This window comes from Anas acuta, chromosome 4, assembly GCF_963932015.1.
Source record: "Anas acuta chromosome 4, bAnaAcu1.1, whole genome shotgun sequence".
NCBI lineage: Eukaryota > Metazoa > Chordata > Aves > Anseriformes > Anatidae > Anas > Anas acuta.
The window spans coordinates 5643039-5662606 of record NC_088982.1 but is presented as its reverse complement, the minus strand read 5'-3'; the positions used below and the strand labels follow the sequence as shown (position 1 = coordinate 5662606).

The 19568-nt window shown below is 40.4% G+C and overlaps 1 protein-coding gene across 1 annotated transcript in view; it reads right to left on the bottom strand.

Annotated features, from left to right (window-relative positions):
- Positions 1–813: 813 nt before the first annotated feature.
- EIF2AK3 (eukaryotic translation initiation factor 2 alpha kinase 3) overlaps positions 814–19568 on the bottom strand; it is a 40719-nt gene continuing 21964 nt past the window's right edge. Inside the window, exons 5-17 of the mRNA XM_068679586.1 lie at positions 17769–18003; positions 17412–17574; positions 16172–16309; positions 15537–15659; positions 15166–15386; positions 14712–14824; positions 13615–13737; positions 12250–12399; positions 10149–10938; positions 5617–5784; positions 4925–5026; positions 3117–3179; positions 814–2022 (exon numbers count right to left, since the gene is read on the bottom strand). Of these exons, the coding sequence (XP_068535687.1) occupies positions 1846–2022; positions 3117–3179; positions 4925–5026; positions 5617–5784; positions 10149–10938; positions 12250–12399; positions 13615–13737; positions 14712–14824; positions 15166–15386; positions 15537–15659; positions 16172–16309; positions 17412–17574; positions 17769–18003 (2566 nt within the window). The 3' untranslated portion in view covers positions 814–1845. The remainder of the gene's footprint in view (positions 2023–3116; positions 3180–4924; positions 5027–5616; positions 5785–10148; positions 10939–12249; positions 12400–13614; positions 13738–14711; positions 14825–15165; positions 15387–15536; positions 15660–16171; positions 16310–17411; positions 17575–17768; positions 18004–19568) is intronic.

Genomic DNA, 19568 nt, shown 5'->3' with positions numbered 1-19568 from the left:
TACATAACTACTTAAATCCAGCACAGAGGTACACCAAGTAAAAAGACAGCTTGTTCCTTACCTTCTGTTCTCCATTGGTATTCACTGACCTAGCAGAGAAGCTACAGTAGCGCCCAGAGCTTCACCCAGTTTAACACAGCCATTGAATTGTGCATTTATAACTGACATTGAAAACTTGCAAATACAAGGGAAGAGGACACAGTCTTGTTTTGACACAGCAAAACTTGATTAAAATCCTAGTTTTGACCAAATACTCACTACAGCATTTTGGCTTTGACTGGACAAGCCAGCATCCAGGTCAAGAGCAGTTGAGAACACAACAATGAAAAATTTTGCACGCCCCTCTTGGCTTCCACCACAAGTAGTCAGATGGCTTAATTCTAGTTGCAGTATCATACCACGGTACAGTGATCCCCAAAAGGAGCTGAAGTAGTTGAAGTCCAATTTTTTAAGAAACTGATTTCAAGAACTACAACTTCAAAAGTAAGCCTGAAAACTACTGTAGAACCAGAAAAATGCATTTAGGCAAAAATTGTTCTAATAGTGTAAGAGTTATCCCACTGATAACATTTGAGAGATTATCTCCAGGACTCCATAATCCACACTTAAACGGAGGTTTAGGACAACTCAATTCCCTTCTCCTGCCACCATCTCACTTCCAAGCACTACATACCTCTTTGCATCATGCACTGTGGCAAGTACAGGACAGGAAAACAAAGGCAGTTACAGAAACCAAGAGCCTGTCCCTATTCCAACTGCACGAGGCTGCCACCTACAGCAGGCACAATGCAGGTTTTCAACAGAAGCAACCACTGTTTTTTTAAATAAAAAGTTTATTAAATCATTTAGACTTGAAAGAAGTCACAATAATTAATGCACTCAACAATTACAGCAAGTGCATTCTGTACACCACCAACCCAAATGGATTGATTCTGTATTTTATAAATAAAATTTAACATATTTACAATGAGAAATAAAAGCATGGCATTAGGCAGTTAAATTAGCAGATTACACAAGTGCCTACCAGTTGATTTTTTTTAAAGTACAAATCTACAAGATTACATACGACACGTATGACTTCATTAGGTTTAAATTGGCAGAATCACAACATTTTCGTACATAATTTTTACTATGGCTCTTCCAACCATTGCCTATAAGCCCTCTTTTAATGGCTAAAAGCTCCTTTTCCTTCCCTACAGGTTTATCTGTATAAAATGCATTCCCTAAGACCTACTATAGTGCAGAAACATGAGAAAAATTTCCTCTAATGACTGGCTATGGAAAGTGACAGTATGTACAGCTGTGGTCATTTTTTTTTTTGCTTTAAAAATAGTGCAGATTCCCAGTTTACCCACCAGGGACAAAAATGGAGTCATTTTTTTTTTCCTCCAAAATCATCTTCATTTCACTGAAGAGCAAGTGATTCAGATATACACTCACTAGGCTTAGAGACTGTAATTTGCTATATAAAAATACAGTATTTTAATTCTATTTACATGTTACAGATCTCTCACTTACCCAGCAAGCTGACATTTACAAGCTTCAAAAAAACAAAATACACAAAACCCGCCCCAAAAGATAATGGAGTACAACATTGGTAAGCACAGTAGCTGGACCCATCCACCTAGGAGAGTTAAGGTAAGAAAAATGGAATGTGAGAAGTGTGGTTACTGGCTTTTGTTGGCTGTCAAAGTAAACAAAAATCTGTCCAACATGTCTTGAACATTAATCATGGCAAAAAAAGTTAAGTAAACGTTTCCAAGATAGACATTCTGCATCATAGGATCCTTTTGCTGAACAATCCCTTTAAAACCTGCTGAGTGGAAGAAGTGATCCTGAGGATAATTATTTGCTTGGTTGTCTCGAATGCTTATTTCCTGATAAACTCATTGTCCGTGACCTCTGCCTAAGCACTGGTTTTGCTGGGATTTCCAAGTCTTCAAATACAGGATTCTCTATGATTGCTGCAGCCTCTGGTCTTTCAGTGGGACTTGGAGAGAGCATGTCCTTCACCATGGTGTACTGGAAGAAAACATGAGATGTATGTGTTTAAATTCATAAATTCACCCTTATTTGATGTTCTGACTTCAGCTGTCTGTATGAACAACTAGAAAGTGTTCCCAGTTGCTTTCTAAGTAATTTGGGTATTAGTATGTTGGCACAGTAATTAGAAACACATGAAATGTTTGAAAACATATCACTGTGCATTCCTTAAATTGCCTCCACTATCAAGGACTACAGTCTATTTGGCAAATCAAATCTGACCCAAGATTCAATAGTTAGTTATACAGCCTTTACATTATTTGTAATCATAAGGATTTTAAAACAAATGAAATGTAACTCATGAGTGGTGTTCAGCTTTATGCTTAAGCCACCGCATTTAAAGCCATGCAAGTAATTTTTCATGGTGAGTTAGAAGTTTTCCTTTAAATACACAGGTAGTTTGAAAATCTGTCTTGAAGTCAGAATTACTTAACAAAGCATCTTGCAGAGTAGAAAACAAAATGTCCTGTTCTAGCTGAGCACAGCACATTGAATTCCTCTGGACAGCCTGCAGCTGTAAAGCAAAAAAGGCTCATCTCATTTAGCTAGTGGTGTGAAGCTACCAAGAAAACACAAAAGCACTTCAGCTTTCCACTGGAGAGGTTTTGTACATCACCTCCTCTTTTTATCTGAAACTGTATCATTTCAAGGATTTGATTAATTTGGTTTCCTGCTCAAGGATCCAGTTCCTGGAACTAAATCCCATACAGCCATGATGCTACTGTGATATCTTCACTTTCTGCCTAGAACTCTGCACCTTCTCTTTGTGAATATGGATTTGTTGCAAGAACTCATGGCAAGATGTATGCAACAGGAGTAACATCAAGCAACAAGAGAAAACAAGTAATATTATATATTACTGGAGATAAACTTGTGACAGAAGCACCAGCATCCACACTACTATAATGTTCTATAATGTTAGAATTTTGGAAGAAAGTAAAATTCACAGGCAGAGAAATGTGTCTTAAACAAAAGCTGGTGTTTTGGGTGTTTTTTTTCCCCTTCTATTTTACTTGCAAAACAGTTGGAAAGCAAAGAAAAAAGCTACAATTACTAGCATGAAACATACTTACTTCTTGTGCATACTTCTGAATGAACAGCGGTGGAAAGTTCAAGTTTCGAACATCACTCAGGGTCTGCAAAAATTATACGAAAAACATGTTAATTTTCCAAAATAGCATTCTTCAAAATAGTTATTATTGTTGAAAAATATGCCACTTCTGAAAACAAATCAGCCTGATGGAGAAAAACTTTGTTTACAGGTCTTGCTTTAGTGGTTACATCTCACTTAACTAGGCAAGTTGCTGCTTACAGCCTGAACCTGAAATCACATTACATAAATTGGCATGTTACAAGAATTGTGATCTCTGCAGCTTTAAATCATCCAAACACATTTGTACTTTCTGTTCTGGCCCAATAAAGTACTCTGCAGCATCTGTAACCCCCAAGATCACCTACACCAGTATTAAGACCCACAAAATGACTGGCTCTGCCTTAATAATGTAAGCACAGTGTTTGCTTAATATTTACGGACCAACATTTATCAGCAATTTTGAAAGAAGTTGCGTATTTCTGTGTCCTTGCAATGTAGCTAATCCCCGTCAGTCATTCTTTCTTGCTTAGGCAGCACGTTGGCTCCATCTAGTGACAGGATTTTCTCCACACTGAGCCACAAAATATCTGCAGCCTGGCTGCCTCATGAATTGAAATTGTGATTTCCAGAAACCCATGACCTACTTCAGCATCTTGTTAGTGCAGAAGGGCAGTATTTAGCTCTTATTTTAATGAAGATCTCCTTTTGCACAATTTTGAGCATAAAATATATGAACTCTGACGTTAAGTTAAATCCACTATTACTCACTGAAAGTACAAACTGATCAGTTAATAGTGATGGGCAACAGTCAAACTCCTGTTCAAGAGAAATTAGTTTTATGGCAAGCTATTTCAAAATGCTTCTTTCCTTTACCAAGTCACTCTGCATTTAGTGATCTGTTCTCAACATCTAATCTGGAAATAAACTGCACTGCCAGAGACTTAACTGCTGACAGTCTGAGACAGAGGCAGGTCTCGCATTCCTCCTCTGGGGGGTTTTCAGCCCTTTGTCCCGGACTGCAAGGATTTGCTGTGCTCCCTGGGCAGGCAGAGCATTCTTCGCTTCAGCTAACAGCAGTAAAACTTGGCTGATGCCAAGGAAAACTTCCAGTGTAACAACTTGGAAGCAACTATTAAAGAAGCTAATCTCTGGGACTGTAATCTCCAGGGCTGACAAGAAATGGCTGGAGGTTCTTTTTAATCAAAAATTGGAAATCGAGGCAAGTTAGGGCAATCTTCTTCACATGCATTTTAACAGCAAGGAAGTGAAACCTTCCAAATTCATATTTAATCCAATAAGTCATCTGTTATTGGGAAGACTGCTTTAAGATGAGCAATGAGCTAGACTTACCGCAAAGACAATATCAGAAAAGGAATAAATATTCAATGTCTTGGGTAAAAAAGCTCTGGAGATGCAAAAAGAAGAAGTCATAAAAACACAGAGCATGACTCCAATTCTTGAATAAAAAATGAGCTGGTAGGTTTGAAGTTACAACCTTTGCCATTTGAGATCTTGAATATCCTAACTCAGTAGTTTCTCTTACTTGAGATAACAGAGGAGCTTTGTAAAAAAAGTGACAGCTTCAATCTCACTGCACAGATGAGGAAAACTGCAATTCATTTCCAGTGATTCAGGGGGTATGTATAAGGCTGATAAAGATACTGTGTTCCTAGTTCCAACACTGTTTCAAAGCTGTGAAGAACAGCTTGCAAGTGTTTCACAGAGCAAACAGCTCTTTTAAAGAAATGACCAAACTGAAGATAATCCTTGGTGCGGTACCATACATACCTTGACTCTCTCCATCTGTGTGCTGAAAGGGTAAAGCAGCTCGAAGAGAATCAGTCCCAAAGAAAAGATATCCACCTTGTGCGAATAGGTGTTCCCACAGATCTGGAAATTCAGAATTAAGGTCAGGTCAGTCAATCTAATCACTGTATGGAATTACGTACAAGGTAATCAGCCCCTTTCAACACAGGGAAGTGACTAACTCAGCAGAGCTGAAGACAGGACAGGTACTGTAACAGCCTCTGTGCACATGAAACTATCAAATGAGTATGGCTGAGCAAGCTCCTGATCATCAGACCCATCTGCAAGCCAAAATGTTTCAACTTAAACATCATGTACAATAGTGCATCATTAACTAACTTGAATATTACACAGTTATCTTCTTAATATGTTAAGAGCAACACAAATCAATCCATCAAGTAGAAATCAGCCACTTCTTTACTATTATGTATATTTTTACTATTATATATAAAAATTACATGTATGTATGTCTTATTACATATGGCTTTATATATACGTATGTTAAAAGTACTAATTTTGAAATTCAGTTTAGCTCAAAGCTCTACTTTGATGAGAAATAATGTAAATATCTCAATAGCAACAACTTTCTAGAAGGAGTGCCTGATCTTTGAACTCCCAAATTCAGGTGTCTCCCAGGTGGTGCTGGAAATAGCTTCAGAGTAGAGAGCACAAACCTGTTCTGGGCTCATGTAGAGTTTGGTCCCTACTTGTCCTGTGTGCCTGGCATAAGCTGGCATGGGGGTGAGTACCGACTCCTCCTCCTCATCTTGATCCATTGCAGTTACCAGTCCGAAATCCCCAACCTTTACTACGTCGTCCATTGTGAAAAATATATTGGAAGGCTGAGAAAACAAACGGGAGAAAAGAAAATAAGTTATAAACAAGAATGTTTTCTGCTAGATACAACAAATACTTGGTAGGTATTCATATAATTCATGCTGTCAAGGCTAAAAACGCCCTTTAAACATCACAGGAGCAGAACCAGCTAAGAATCCCATCCATCCAGGAAAAGAGATTACCCCTGCATTAACCAGGCTCCCTTCTGGAAACCCAGGCTGCTCATTTCTTGTCTTCCAGTAGAGGGACTACAGATCTAATGAGTAACATGCAGAAAAGTCAACAGCTGTGGGGAGCAGCACCGATAAGTTATCCAACTTTCCAAACACATGGCAAGTTCACATCATGTGCTAGGGTTCTGACTTATTTTTTTATTCCAATCTCCAAGTGCTGAACTCATTTGCAGTATCAAGATGATGTGTTACATGCTGGTTATCATCTTACAGATAGGCTGGAAGTCCAGGAACAAGGTGTGCTTTTCAGCTGGTACTGCTTAACTTAACTGCGCGAATAACCATTTGTGTAACAGAATTAATTCATTATTTGAAGCTTAAGTACTTCACAAGAGCAACAACAGCAACAATTTGCCTTGTCTTTTAACCTACTGATAAAAGGAATCAGAACTGGAAAAAAAAAAAAAAACAACAACAAACAGGGGTGCCTCACTTGCTAATGGTACCCATCTCAGATAGTCTCTTCCAGAGCTTTGCATTCTGGCTGATCATAGGATCCCTGAACGGTTTGGGTTGGAAGGGACCTTAAAGATCACCCAACTCCATCCCGCTGCCATGGGCAGGGACACCTCCCACCAGCCCAGGTTGCTCAAAGCCCCATCCAGCCTGGCCTTGAGCACCTCCAGGGATGGGGCAGCCACAGCTCCTCTGGGCAGCCTGGGCCAGGGCCTCACCGCCCCCAGAGTTAAATGATGATACAACACACGCCAAATGAGCAATTACTTCTTTGAAAGCTGACTGCTCCACCTGGCTCACAGATAGAGACAGACACGATTCTGGGAAAATAACAGACTGCTCCTGTCAGGGGGAAGCAGCAGCACTTCAGGGTTATGGACAGGGAAAGCTACGTGTGAAAAAAGCAGCAGGTGGTGCTGGGCAGGCTCCTCTCACTGCTCCAGCACCTTCAAGGCTGGGAGAGCCTGCTCCAAGCTTTGTTGGCATAACTCCTGGAACAGGAGAAGGCAGGCAAACACAGGGCAATATTTCTCTGCCTGACTAGAGGACTACAAAGCTGACCTGTTTCAAAGTCCATCCGACTTCCTCAGTTAAAAACAAACCCACTCTGTGCAAGGAAGAAGACAGAAGAAAAGGCTTCTTGTTTCTCCAAGCCACTGAAACACCCAGAGAGCTTGGTGATAAGCAAGCAGTTAGATGCAACATGTTATTTCCACGGTACCCACATCCTGCCTCTAGAACTGCCATCTGAGCCAGGTCTTATCTCCTGCTGTGTTTTCCAGCGATCAGTGTCCTGTCCTTTGGAGTCACAGCTCCTTTAGTGCACAAAAGCTGCCGCCCTGTAAGCATATTCTTATGCTTCCCTGGCTGAAAACAGATCTCTGAATGGCCAGGCATATAGTTTCTACAAATTAAGGCGAATGGGCTGTTATTGGAAACTGCCAGCAAAAAGAGACCACATTCTGAAAGAGGACATTTAAGGGAAATACCCACAATTTTGCATTCACTGAGAAGAATACAGCCACTCTCTAGTTATCTTGCCACCTCTACAAAGAAATTTCTTTTCAGATTCTGCAGTCAGAGCAAGAACTCCCACCTTTTCTCACAAATGCGAATAAGCTACGTCTGGAAGACTTTCATTCAATTAATGCTGCAAAACATGCCTAAGACTATTCTGTCAGTTCTGTGATACCCGATTTGACAGGACCCACTGTTGATTTTGAGCTGTTAAAGCATGGCCAATAGCTTAATCTGGGAGTAGCAATACATTCACTGGACAGACAGACTTCTGTTTCTGTACTCTGTTTTCTTCAAAAGAACTGGAATTGTGATTTATCCACTTGCCTGCCTGAACTGCCATCCTGTCACGACGATCTCTCTCAGTACTAGGAGCCTACTTAACGTACACTGTTAATATTTAAAGTATTTTCCAGGTCTCTGCTACACAGAGCTAACTATTAGCAGAAGCAAAACAGCTGTGCAGATTATTCCTGCATTAGCACTGACACAAAGCTGGGGTTGCACAACCAATCTCTTGGACCAATTACAAGAAGTGTCTCAAGAAGCTTCTGAGAACTGCAGACAGCGATAAACGTGGCTGCTGTTTTGACCAAGTGAACAACGAACACCCAACTGGACTTCCAGGATCCAAGGATAACGTCAGACACGCAGGGCAGGTTTTCTGAAGCACCGAAGTTGTTTGCTCAAGGAGTCTTTTCAAGTTTTTTATGCCTCCATTGAACTTTTCAGATGTCCCAACAGAACTCTACACAGCAATTAATGGAGAAACAGCTTTACAATGACCTACGTAAGCTTTACTGAACAGTGTTCTCAAAGAGTCTGCAGTGTTCCAACTGCAAGTATTGTTACGAAATGTTACTGATTAACGTGTCTAGCAACACATTAATACAGGGATTAAATTACTTCTTTGGTCACTTTCTTCAACACTAAAGATTTCTTAGATAATTGGCTTAAGGTAACTGCTTAATGCTGATGCGGAAAGAAAATACTCAAATAGGTTCATGAGTTTTAGGAGTTTCTCCAACTTTGACTTACTTTTGTGTTACCTCACTTGAATCCCCTGTTACCACCTTGTCTGAGATGGCATCTTATCCTTTGTTTCTAGTGATGTCAGATGACTACCACCTGAGGAGCTACAGGAACAGCTCCTGTAATCGTTTCAGAACTCACTCCACTGTATCGATGCCTCCTCAAACAAGTGCAGGGGAACAGGAGCTGCCTCTCCACCATTCAGCAAAAGCAAAGGACTCCATTTCTCGCAGCTTACAGGAATAAGACTAACTTCATCCAGGCTCTCTAATCAAATTCTGGCATCTGGTAACAAATGCTGACACTTCCAGTGCTAAAAGCTCCAGCAAGGTTAGGTACTAACACAGGATCAGAAGCAAAATGAAACAGGCACAAAAAGTTATTCCTGACTTGAGTTATCTGCAACATCAGGGGTAACAACCACCGCTGCCTTCCAGTCTTACCAGGCTGGGTGTTATCAGACATTCAAAGGTTGTGAATCCTTCAGAAGGCTGCTGTAACAGCCAGCGCTGACTCAGAATCTGACTCCAGACCAGCCTGCATTTCAATCCTGGAGCAGCAATATTTGACTTTTATTGTCCCTAACCAGGGGTAACGCTGCTGCTGTTCAGAAAGAAGAATAGCAGCATTGTTTCATTTCAAAAGGCAGAAAAAAATTCAAAATAGCTTTTTCTGTTTTGTTTCTGAGCCACACCACTGAGCAGTGAGTGAACCTGCATACAGTTCCTGACCTAAAAATGCCATAAAAGCACTGCCACCGACCTGTGCCAGGTACAAGAAGTCTTGCTGTAAGACACCCTTTGACTGCAGTAACGAACAATCAGTTTACTTCCTGGAGCACTACAATCCCAAACGATTACACAGACATTAAACTCAGCTTTTGAAACACCGATTCTGAGGTCACTGCTAAGTAGCCAGCTATCTTGGCAGGATTCTCCTGTGAGAAGAGACTGGGAGAGCCTGGAGAAGGGAGGCTCAGGGGGTCCCATCTGTGTCCCTAAACCCCCGAGGGGAGGCTGCAGGGAGCAGGGGCCAGGCTGAGAGGCGCTGGGCACAGCCTGGAGCCCAGGAGCTCCCTCTGAGCACAAGGCAGCCCTGCTGGGCTGGCCAGGGATGGAGCCTGGCAGGGGCTGCCCAGAGCCTGGGGGGCTCCTCTTGGGGGGCTCCAGGAGCCACCTGGATGTGGGGCTGAGCCCCCAGCTCGGTGTGGCCCTGCTGGGGCAGGGGTGGGACCAGATGGCCCCTAGGGGTCCCTTCCCACCTCATCCTTTGTGTGGTTTGTTTCCAGTGCTGTACTACTCCAGTACACACCCAGAAGTTACCTGTACCCACACACTCCTGATCTGTCACTTTACAGCAGAACGTGACACAGCTAAACAGTGGATGGAGTCAGTCCACGCGTTTCAGGAATTTTACAGTACTAGAGACTTTTGTTTGGCAGTTTGGGCACAGATAATTCAAGTTACGATAGCTCCAAAGACAATCTCACAGCAGTGAACTAGGAAATATCTGTATACAGACACAGCCAGTGAGACAACTAGTTAAAAGCAGAATGTGGAATGTTCATTAGAAAACTTCAATAGTTCAACAGATAACAAAAGCATTTCCTATAGTGCCCTATGACTACAAACCTTGAGATCCCTGTGCATTAATCCTTTACTGTGCAGGAAGTCAACCGCTTCAGCTATCTGCAGAAATATCTGCAGACACTCTGTCCTCTCCCTCTCCTCTATCATACATCTCCTGCTCATCCAGTCTTTAAGGTTCTCTTTCCTGCAGAGCTGCATTTGGATGTAAAGATACACCTTTGGAGAGGTGGGCTTGACTTTTTCCACAGTATTTTTAGAAAGGTCCAGGCTTAAACTTGTTGGCCTTGGTGGAGAAACAGAGAGGGGACTTCCTGAAGCTGATTTCTTGTTACCGGGTTCCTTTGTACTTGTCGGCTTATCCTCAGAAAGATTTTCATCTTGTGAAATGTCAATTTTATCTTCCTTACTAGAAGCATTTCCACAACCAGAATCTTCAAAGACAATGGAAGAGGAGGTCCCTTCTCTCAGGTGTACAACAGGGACAGGCAGAGGACAGATTTCCAAGGGGTGACCCAATGTGGAGTGACCCAACTCATTACTGTTGATAGTGCTGTCTTCTACATCGCAGCCTGTAAGGACGCTGTCCTGAAGGTTTAACAGTGGGTCTTCTGACTGCTGCAAGTCCCTGTTGTCTGAAGCATAAAATTCCAGAGGAGAGAACTCACTTTCAGACGAATCAGACTGACCACACGGTATTCCCATGGAGAAAGACTGTCCCCTCTCTGATGAAGTGGCAATAACTTCAATGTGGTCCTTTGTAGAAAATGGCTCTGTTCTGATCTTAAACGATGGGACATCCATTGGACTGGGAGAACTGAGAGGCCAATCAGTGCTAGAAAAAAATAAATCAAGAGATCAGAATTATAGAGCTTCATCTCACTAGAAATGTATTTTCAGAAGACCAAATGTAAACAAACGCATCCTCTGAGAAAAAAAACATTGCACTGTAACAGTAAATAACTACCCATGTATGGGAATCACTAATAACCAGGATATGGCACCCACTTAGTGGGCACAACATCTCCTCATTGTGGTGGTTTTACTCAGCTGGGCAGCTGAGCTCCACCACAACTGCTCTCTCACTCCCCCTCCTCAAAGGAAAAGGGGGAGAAAATACAACAGAAAGGGCTCAAATCACTCATTAATCACTGTCACAAGCAAAACAGACTCAAAAGAGGGAGATTAATATAATATATTACCTATTACTAACAAGCTAGAGTTGTGAAAAACTGAAAGCAAACTAAAAACATCTTCCCTCTACCCACCCTCTTCTACATCCTCCCCCTGAGCAGCACGGGGGAACAGGGAATGGGGGCGGCGGTCAGAAAAAAAGTAAAAAAACCATCAGCAAACTCTACTGCCTACATTTCTAGCATGCAATCAGGTTCATCTTTAGCTCAAGCTCAAGAAAACTCATCCCTTTAGAGCATGCATTGCAATGACTATTTAAAGTCCTCTGGAAGAATTACAGCTGTGAAATGTTAATTTGGTGCCTGAGATATAAAAGTCACTGTATTCTAAAAATTGTTAGGCATGTTAAGGTGTTATTACAAGACTGCTAAATAGTGGATCAGAGGAATATGAGGCCTCATTCTTCCCTTGCCACCTTTAAATGTTGCTAACGTACACCCACTTTTTCCTTATTCCTAACACCCTCTATGTCCTTTACCTAATTCTTCATTCTTAGCCTATTTCTAACAAGCCTTATGAATCAGTCTGATCATCTGTCACAAATTTGTGCCAAAACTTTAATTGAATTACCAAAGTACTGAATCAGAGCTATCAAAACCAAAACAAAGAGGAGGACACCTGTGGAAAGGAACAAAGAGGACAGAGATGCCAAGGTTTAAAACCAAATCACTGTACCAGGGCATTCCTAAAAGCCCTGATTACAGAAGTTAACTTAAGAATTACAAGATCTAAACTGAAAGAAGGACCTTAACACAACAGAGGACCCAAAGATTGATCAATGCCATGCAGAAATGTGGTATTTGTACCTTGTTAAACTGAGAATGTAACAGACTAAGTTAATAACAATTTCTTTCTTACATAATCTCTGCATCTTCCTGGATCATCTACCAGTTCCCCTGTTCTGTTGGTCTACAACCTCAAATTCAACTGAGTAAGAAAACCCACAAGTTACCTTTCATCTTTCAACCACTGTTCATCCATCTTTTCCTGCCATCTCTCAGGTGGAGCTTCCAGCCAGGCGTTGAAATACCGAACAATACCTGGATGCTCGAGTTTAGCTAACGCCTTGACTTCCCGCATCACCTTTTCACGAGCCAGCTCCCTAGGATTTGGGTGAAAAGGAAAACAGAGACAGTCACATAAAGCAGCAACACAGCATAGAAATTTCTGCAAAAGGAAGTTTAAACAAAGTTAGCCCAGTATAAGCCAGGCTAGTAATATTGCTCTTCACATGAAAAGATATCTGTTTAAAATTCCTCAGAGGAACTCCTTCAGGTTAGGAGCACGGGGAAGCAGTATGTGCTCATAATGGTTAAGCATTTAGTCACACCTTTTCAAGTAGTTACAGGCAGCAAAACTCAGAAGAAAAGGTTCATCTTGCTCTCAACTATTTACAAGGGCAGAAAAGTCCACTAAATAGCAATATTCTACAGGGATGTAGAAGACACTGGCACAAAAAAGACAGACAGAAATAGCTTAGTGTTTCTTTTTTAATTGGCAAAACATAAAGACTATCTCCGTTCTACAGATAGGAAAATAGGTAGCCTGCTATCTACTGAAGTACATAAACTCTCTTCATAGGAGCGTAACTCCATCAAATGAATTCTGATGGTTTTATTTAATGGATTTAGATATGCTTGGAAAATAATTCAGGCTACCTTAAATCTCCAACCAAAACCCTTAATCTTAAATAATCACACTTCTTTAACACATTCAAAAATTAGTAATTCTAGATTTCATTGCTTTACCCCCTCCCTCTACTGGCCTGCCTGTTGCTGTTCTAACTTGAGATTTCCAGCAGCAGTGTCTCCCATCTCCCACTAAAAGGAAGTGCTGCAAGTTCTGTGTACGGTAATTCAGCAGCAAGGCTTGACCACCTATGACTGAAAGAAAAGGTAGGGGTTGTGGGACCAGAAAACGAAACAAATGGACAAATGGAGTCAAAAAGGCCAGAGAGGGAGAAAGAAAGGGTGGAGTAGGAAAGGTGAGGAGAGGAAGGAGAAAAGCAAATTAACAGTGCTACAAGTAACTAGTGCTGTTATCAAAGGCTCACTTCATCAAGGAAATCAAAGGAGTTCCCATGTAGCTGCAGCACCCTCACAAGGGCCCTGCTATCTTACTAGTTTAGCCAAGCAGGTCACCCTTCTGTTGTGAGTACACATGCCAAATTCTCGATGCCAAAATTAAGTCAGCCCCCCATTAAAAAAGTATGTCATTCATTATGATGCTGTATCTGGGAAATCAGTTCAGGAGCAGATGGCTCAGCACAGGATCCCACCATTCATGACTTTCGCTGTATCTCATACTCATTCAGTACCTGTTAGGTAAACGGATCCTCTTGATAGCATAGTTGCAGTCATCCACTTTATTTCTGGCTTCAAAAACAACTCCAAAGCCTCCGCGACCCAGACACTGAATTGGCTCAAAATCTGTCAGGTATCTGGGAAGAAAGGTGTGAGAAATGCAGAGAAGAATGGATGGAGGATAAAGGAGAAAAATGCATTAGCAAGGATAGTTTAAAAAAAATCATTTGTGAAAGCGTAAATAACTTTGGTGCAGGCAATACAGGCTGAATGAATTCAAGTATTTCCCTCCCTTTTTTCCCCTCTGTTTACCCATCCGCAGAGGCAATCAGATGGTTACCTACTTATGAAACAGACAGGTGCTGATTATCTTTGGCAAGACCCCTTACACATGCACCTGACAAACTGAAGAAGTTTCAGAGTATCAGGTTCACTGTATACTGGATCATGGATATTTAGCTTAAGTTCCTATGCCCAAATTAGGCAGTGATAGCCAAGTATTTTCTAAATCGTGATTTGCCTTCAACCCCTATTAAGTATTTTGCTACTAGTCCTTCCAAGCACCTCTTCTGAAACAGTTCTTAAATCTCACCTTTCTTATTCCTCCTCGTCTTAAATATTCCAGTTCCTATTTTCAGTGGGCTACAAATGCACACATTCACATTTTTTCCAAAATACCCTATACGCTCTTCAGTCTTAACTACTTCATAATAACAACAAAGGTTTGTTCCAAATATACTCTGCTTATTCTGTAGAGTATATAAAACATGTTTCCATTCACAATTCCCTTAACTCTATTTTACTCCACAAGCACAGAATCAGAGGGAGTGAACACAGGTTAAGAACCTTAAAATCCAATCCTCCATTTCACATATCTGCAGTAAATAGGTGATCAACACTCCCAAGCACAGGTTCCACATATGCTCTTGGGGATTGCTTAGACTAATCAAAAGAGCAGTCTCCCACTGATGTGGGTGTCAGAATTCTTTCAGATTATCCCGAGGGGTCTGAGGACTAGGACAGGTAAGAGCTAGTGAACTCTTTTCTCCACACAGTATCAAATGTCATACTGATTAAAAACTCTGTAAATGTCATATTGAGCTGAGCTCACCTGGATACGTATCCAGAGTTCTTGACATCACTCCAGCTGGTGTCCTTAACATCTCCACAAGCGGGCTCGTATTTACTATCAGTCTGACACTGTGTTTCAGATTCCTTCCGCAGCTAACATGGGTGACCAAAAGATCAAACAACAAAAAAAAAAAAACAGTTCAAGTCCTAGTACTTGAGACCAGGTTGTACCCTTAGATATAGCATTAAATAATTCCAGTGTGAACATCTCTGAAGACAGCAGATATGGCTGAAGCAATTTGTTTGCTGAAGCAGTTAAGTAAATTGCACGCTACAGCTGACAGCCTTCACAGATAGATTAAATAACACATTTAGGCTATGTTACCTTGTAAGTTATTAACTTATTAACACCACTCAGTGCAGACTCAAAACCAAAAGAAACAGCTAGAATATTACTTTCTGTATTTAGGATTCAGCAAAAAAATAATACTTACTCTGCTGTGAGGCTGGGGATGGAAGAGTTTGCGTACGATGAAAGTTGTGGCCACAATGCAAAATATGATGGTGCCAACAATTTCCTTCCACCAGTGAAGTAGAAGAACAGGATCTTTTTTGCGAATGTTCTTGTAATTCATATCATCAAAAAATCTGACGGTGATCTGGGTGCTCCGTTTACCTCTTTCTCTTTTGTAGTAGGGTAAGTAATATCCATTATCTGTGTATAAAAGACAAGGAGGGCATGCTTTGCAGTTGCCTACAAATAAATGGAACTGTCTTCTCTTTAATAGGTTTGTTCAACAGACACCAGGTGGTTTTGTTCACACGTTTTGTTTTGAAACACTTCAAAATTTAAAATTCCACCTACCGTACGGATACTGTAGAACCGAAAGTGCTCCATTGCTGTATTCTTCGTGAGAATACTTGTCATTGCTCAGACACTTGTCAAATTCGTCAGACCCCACCAACACCGGAGTCCTGGATGGAGAATCTAAGCACAGAAGAGACAACTTTGAGCTGAATAAATCAGTCTACTTATAGATGAATTTCATGAGAACTCCAATTATCTTAGAAAATATCAGATTGTTGGACCAGTAGGTAACAACGAAAACTAACACAAACATTCACAAGGTAATCGTTAAAAGGTAACCATTACTTAACACCATTTGCCAGCCAAAATACTACTTTTGACAAGCCAATTAACTCATTCACATCACTAAAATAACAAGCTTCCTCTTTTAATAGAAAAAAATCGTTTAGAAGACCAACATTTCATCATTTAAAATGACCCAATGAAATTCAGAAGTAAAAGGTAAAAAGTAAAAGTCATTTACAATTTAAACATCTAATTAAAAAGAATAAATAACTAAGAGCATAAAGGTGTTTCTAGCTGTAAACTAGTTTGGGAACTATTAAGACTAGTTTGACACATAATATAAATCAGAAATATGCTCTGTCTTTTCAGAGCTAAGACCATATAAGAAACTCTGGATTGTTACTTACGGATTAAAGGTTTCCATTTAATTTTGGGAAGGGGAATAATTGCATTATCATGCCTGGATCCCAGAGCCTTCGGGTTAGTTGGGAATTTTTCAGAAATTCTGACTGATGACTGAAGATACAGCTGGCCTCTGTACATACCTGTGTAACAGATCAGAGAGCATATTAGACTTAGCTTTCTTCATCCCCAGCGTAAAATCATCCAGGTAAGATGTACAGCTGAAAATATTTTGGAAAATACTTTATGTTCTGAGAATCTGAGATACTGACTCTGACTGAATTCAAGTAGTACATGCTCCTTTTTCCTCTGGAAAAGCAAGAGACTAGAACACCTGGGTAGCTGAGGCTTCAGAAAAATATCACAAATTCTGAAGAGTTATAAAGCACCTTGGGCTTTGCATAAGTAAGGCTTCCTTCAAACGTCTTACACTTGCATGCTGGTACACAGAACTCTTCAACAGCTGTTAACAGGAAGGCTAGAAAAAAATCTGTGTAACCACTAACAGGAAAGGTGTAAAGACTTACAGAGAAATGCTAAGGGCTTAGAAAAAAACAAAGCACATCTGCCTCCCAGAGACAGACAGCTGAGAGGAAGGACCTGGGGACACTATTCCTAGTTGTCAGAATTCACATCATATGAATACTGACAGCTGGATGAAAACTCAGTCACAGGAAAACTTAACTGAAATTTCTTCATAGTAAGTTCCTGTAATCACTGCAGAGGAAGAAACGAATGTGACAAAACAGAGGGTCAGAGGGCCCTCTGTTTTTCAGTCTCCTTTTCCAAAACCAAAACATCATTTAGCTACCACTTTAGGCCAAACAGTCATAGAAATGGATTCTACCAGAGCCAAAGCTATGCCATACCTTCTGTAGAAGGTAAAGTGTACCAGAAGGTAAACATTACTTTCTGTAACTGACAGAATTTCTATGATGGGTACATAGAAATCTGACTTCAAGTGACGAAAGTAAAGGTGATCAGTGCAGGTTAGGAAGGGATGAGAACAGAGATCTATCTTTTTAAGCTTTTTAAATCACAGAGAGTTGTTGTTTTTCTGGGATATATACATTAGTAAAACCTCTGTTTTGGGGGTTTATAAACAGTCTACATTATATGGAGTATCAGACTGTACATGTTATAGCTCCTCTTGAGGGTGCTCTACCAGCACGGAAAGATCTGCTTTACCAAAAGCTCAAAGAAAATGATAATGTTTACAACCAAGTGCTCAGAATTGTGCCTCACCCAAATAGACACTGGATTCTGTGGCCCCTCTTGCAGCTTCCACAAGGTCCTCTTCATCTTCTAGCACTTCATTGTTCGTGGTGTAACTTGTGTCATCAAACAGACTGATTGGAATTACCTTGCCATCTTTAACCAGCCACGCAGAAGCGATTGGAGTGCAAAACTGAAGAAGAGAGAGGTAACTGGAAAATTAATGTTATATTAACTAGATGTTATAACAGTGTGCTTAAATTCCTTGGTTTAGTTTTTGTAAGAGATGTAACAGCTCAAAGAGCCGAAACTCAAGATGAAAGACATCATATATGATGCTGTAAAGTGTCTATGTGTTAACATTTAATACCATGTCTTTTCCCCTACCTGGTATTCCCATTCCAGATGTCCTCCTCGTTTGTTAAAAGCCATAACCTTCCAGTCAGCTACTGAGACTTTTATCACTGTATCTTTCATCATAGCCTCCTGCTCATCCACATCTGAAATTATTTTTGTTTCTTCTTTGTTCAGATGTAATTTAAAATTGCTCTCAATGTATCCTGCTCTGTTTTCTATATCTGGGACGTAGTGCAGCTCAAAGTGGCCAACACTGAAATTCCACCTAAAAGAAAGAAAAAAAACTTCATAGAAACTGATTGCATACTCCAAGTCAGTCCCAAACCCCTCCAATCGCAAGATTCTTATGCTGAATTACATAAATTTGTCCCACATTTTCATAGTAAATCCTCAGATTACCAGATGAGCACAGGTTTACCAGGAGAGGAAGCACTAATCCTCTAACTATATCCAGAATACAAACCAGAGAAATCTTGTTTGCCAACATGATGTAGAGTTGAGAAAACAGCTGGGAAAGTAGGGGCAATGGCATTAAAGGTTTAGCATATGAAGAGGGTAATTAAAAAAAACATGGAGGAATACAGCTAGGTCTGTTTAGGTAAGAAAAGGTTACATAGCTGATGAAAGCAACAAGCATTTAGGAAGCAGCATTCTCCAAAAGACACGCTTCATTAATAAAGCATGTTTTGAGATGTATGGCTTTTGAGCTGGTGGAAGGATGATACTTTTTTGTTGTTGTTTTCTTTTAATCCCACACACAAGACTTAACAGAGGATTTCTTTGACAGGCATTTCAATGAAACCAGCATTGCTCGTGTCCCAGGTTAACATACTCTCAAACAAGTACGACTGTATAAGGAACACAGAGTTGTCTTGCATAGCCAAAGGCTCTTTAACTTTTACAAGCCAACAAATCAGGGCATAAACTGAATTATTCTCAAAAAGAAAATAATGAATTCTTATTTCCACCATACAGCCCAATGCTGTAGAAAGATACAGAGGGGAAGCAGCAGTAAATTTGTGTCTTGAACAGCAACAAGGGGGAATATACTTCTTAACAATACGCTTGGCTGCCCGAAGTTTCCTAAGACCAACCAGGAGTCAAAATGTCTCCTTAAAAAAAAAATCACACCACTATGGTAAAAGACAAGCATATTTTATATAATAAGTTGAACTTTGTTTATTAAAAGCTTTTCTTTCCTTGGATTGAAAATAGAGCTATCTTATAAACTCCACAGCAGTACTGTTCACCAGGAAAGCATCTCTATTTCTGACAATGAAGAAGAATTCAGATACACAAAGTATCATGGTATGTTTTCAAGAGACGTGTAGGAAAGAAAAGCATGTTTTTGTGACATACCTCTCCCCACCATCATCAGCCCCCAAGAATCACAGAATCTAAGATCTCTCTTTTAAGACTTCTCATCTGCTAATCTACTCGAGTTCTAATTAGCTTATCTGAGACTACAGACACAACGTGTCAAATCCTGCTGCAAACAGAAGAGGGAGCAGGTGAACAGAGAATGACTAGTCCTCCTCTGAACGGTTGGGCAGTTATTTTATCTATGTATAGTAACCAGCCTTTTAAACCTGTATTTAAGGAAGGTGGGATTTTTGTTGTTGGGTTTTGTTGCCTTTTTGTCCAATTTGTCTATTTTTATAAAAATATTAACGTATAAAAACTTGTGTGACAGCATTAGGGAAGACAGAGACTGAACCACTTCTTACAGATTGCAAAGATCAGAACACCTATGTTACAAAATTAAAGGAGACTTAAGAAATAAGGCTTTTTAAAATGTCTTTAGTCTTTTTTTTAATCACCTTAAAAAGA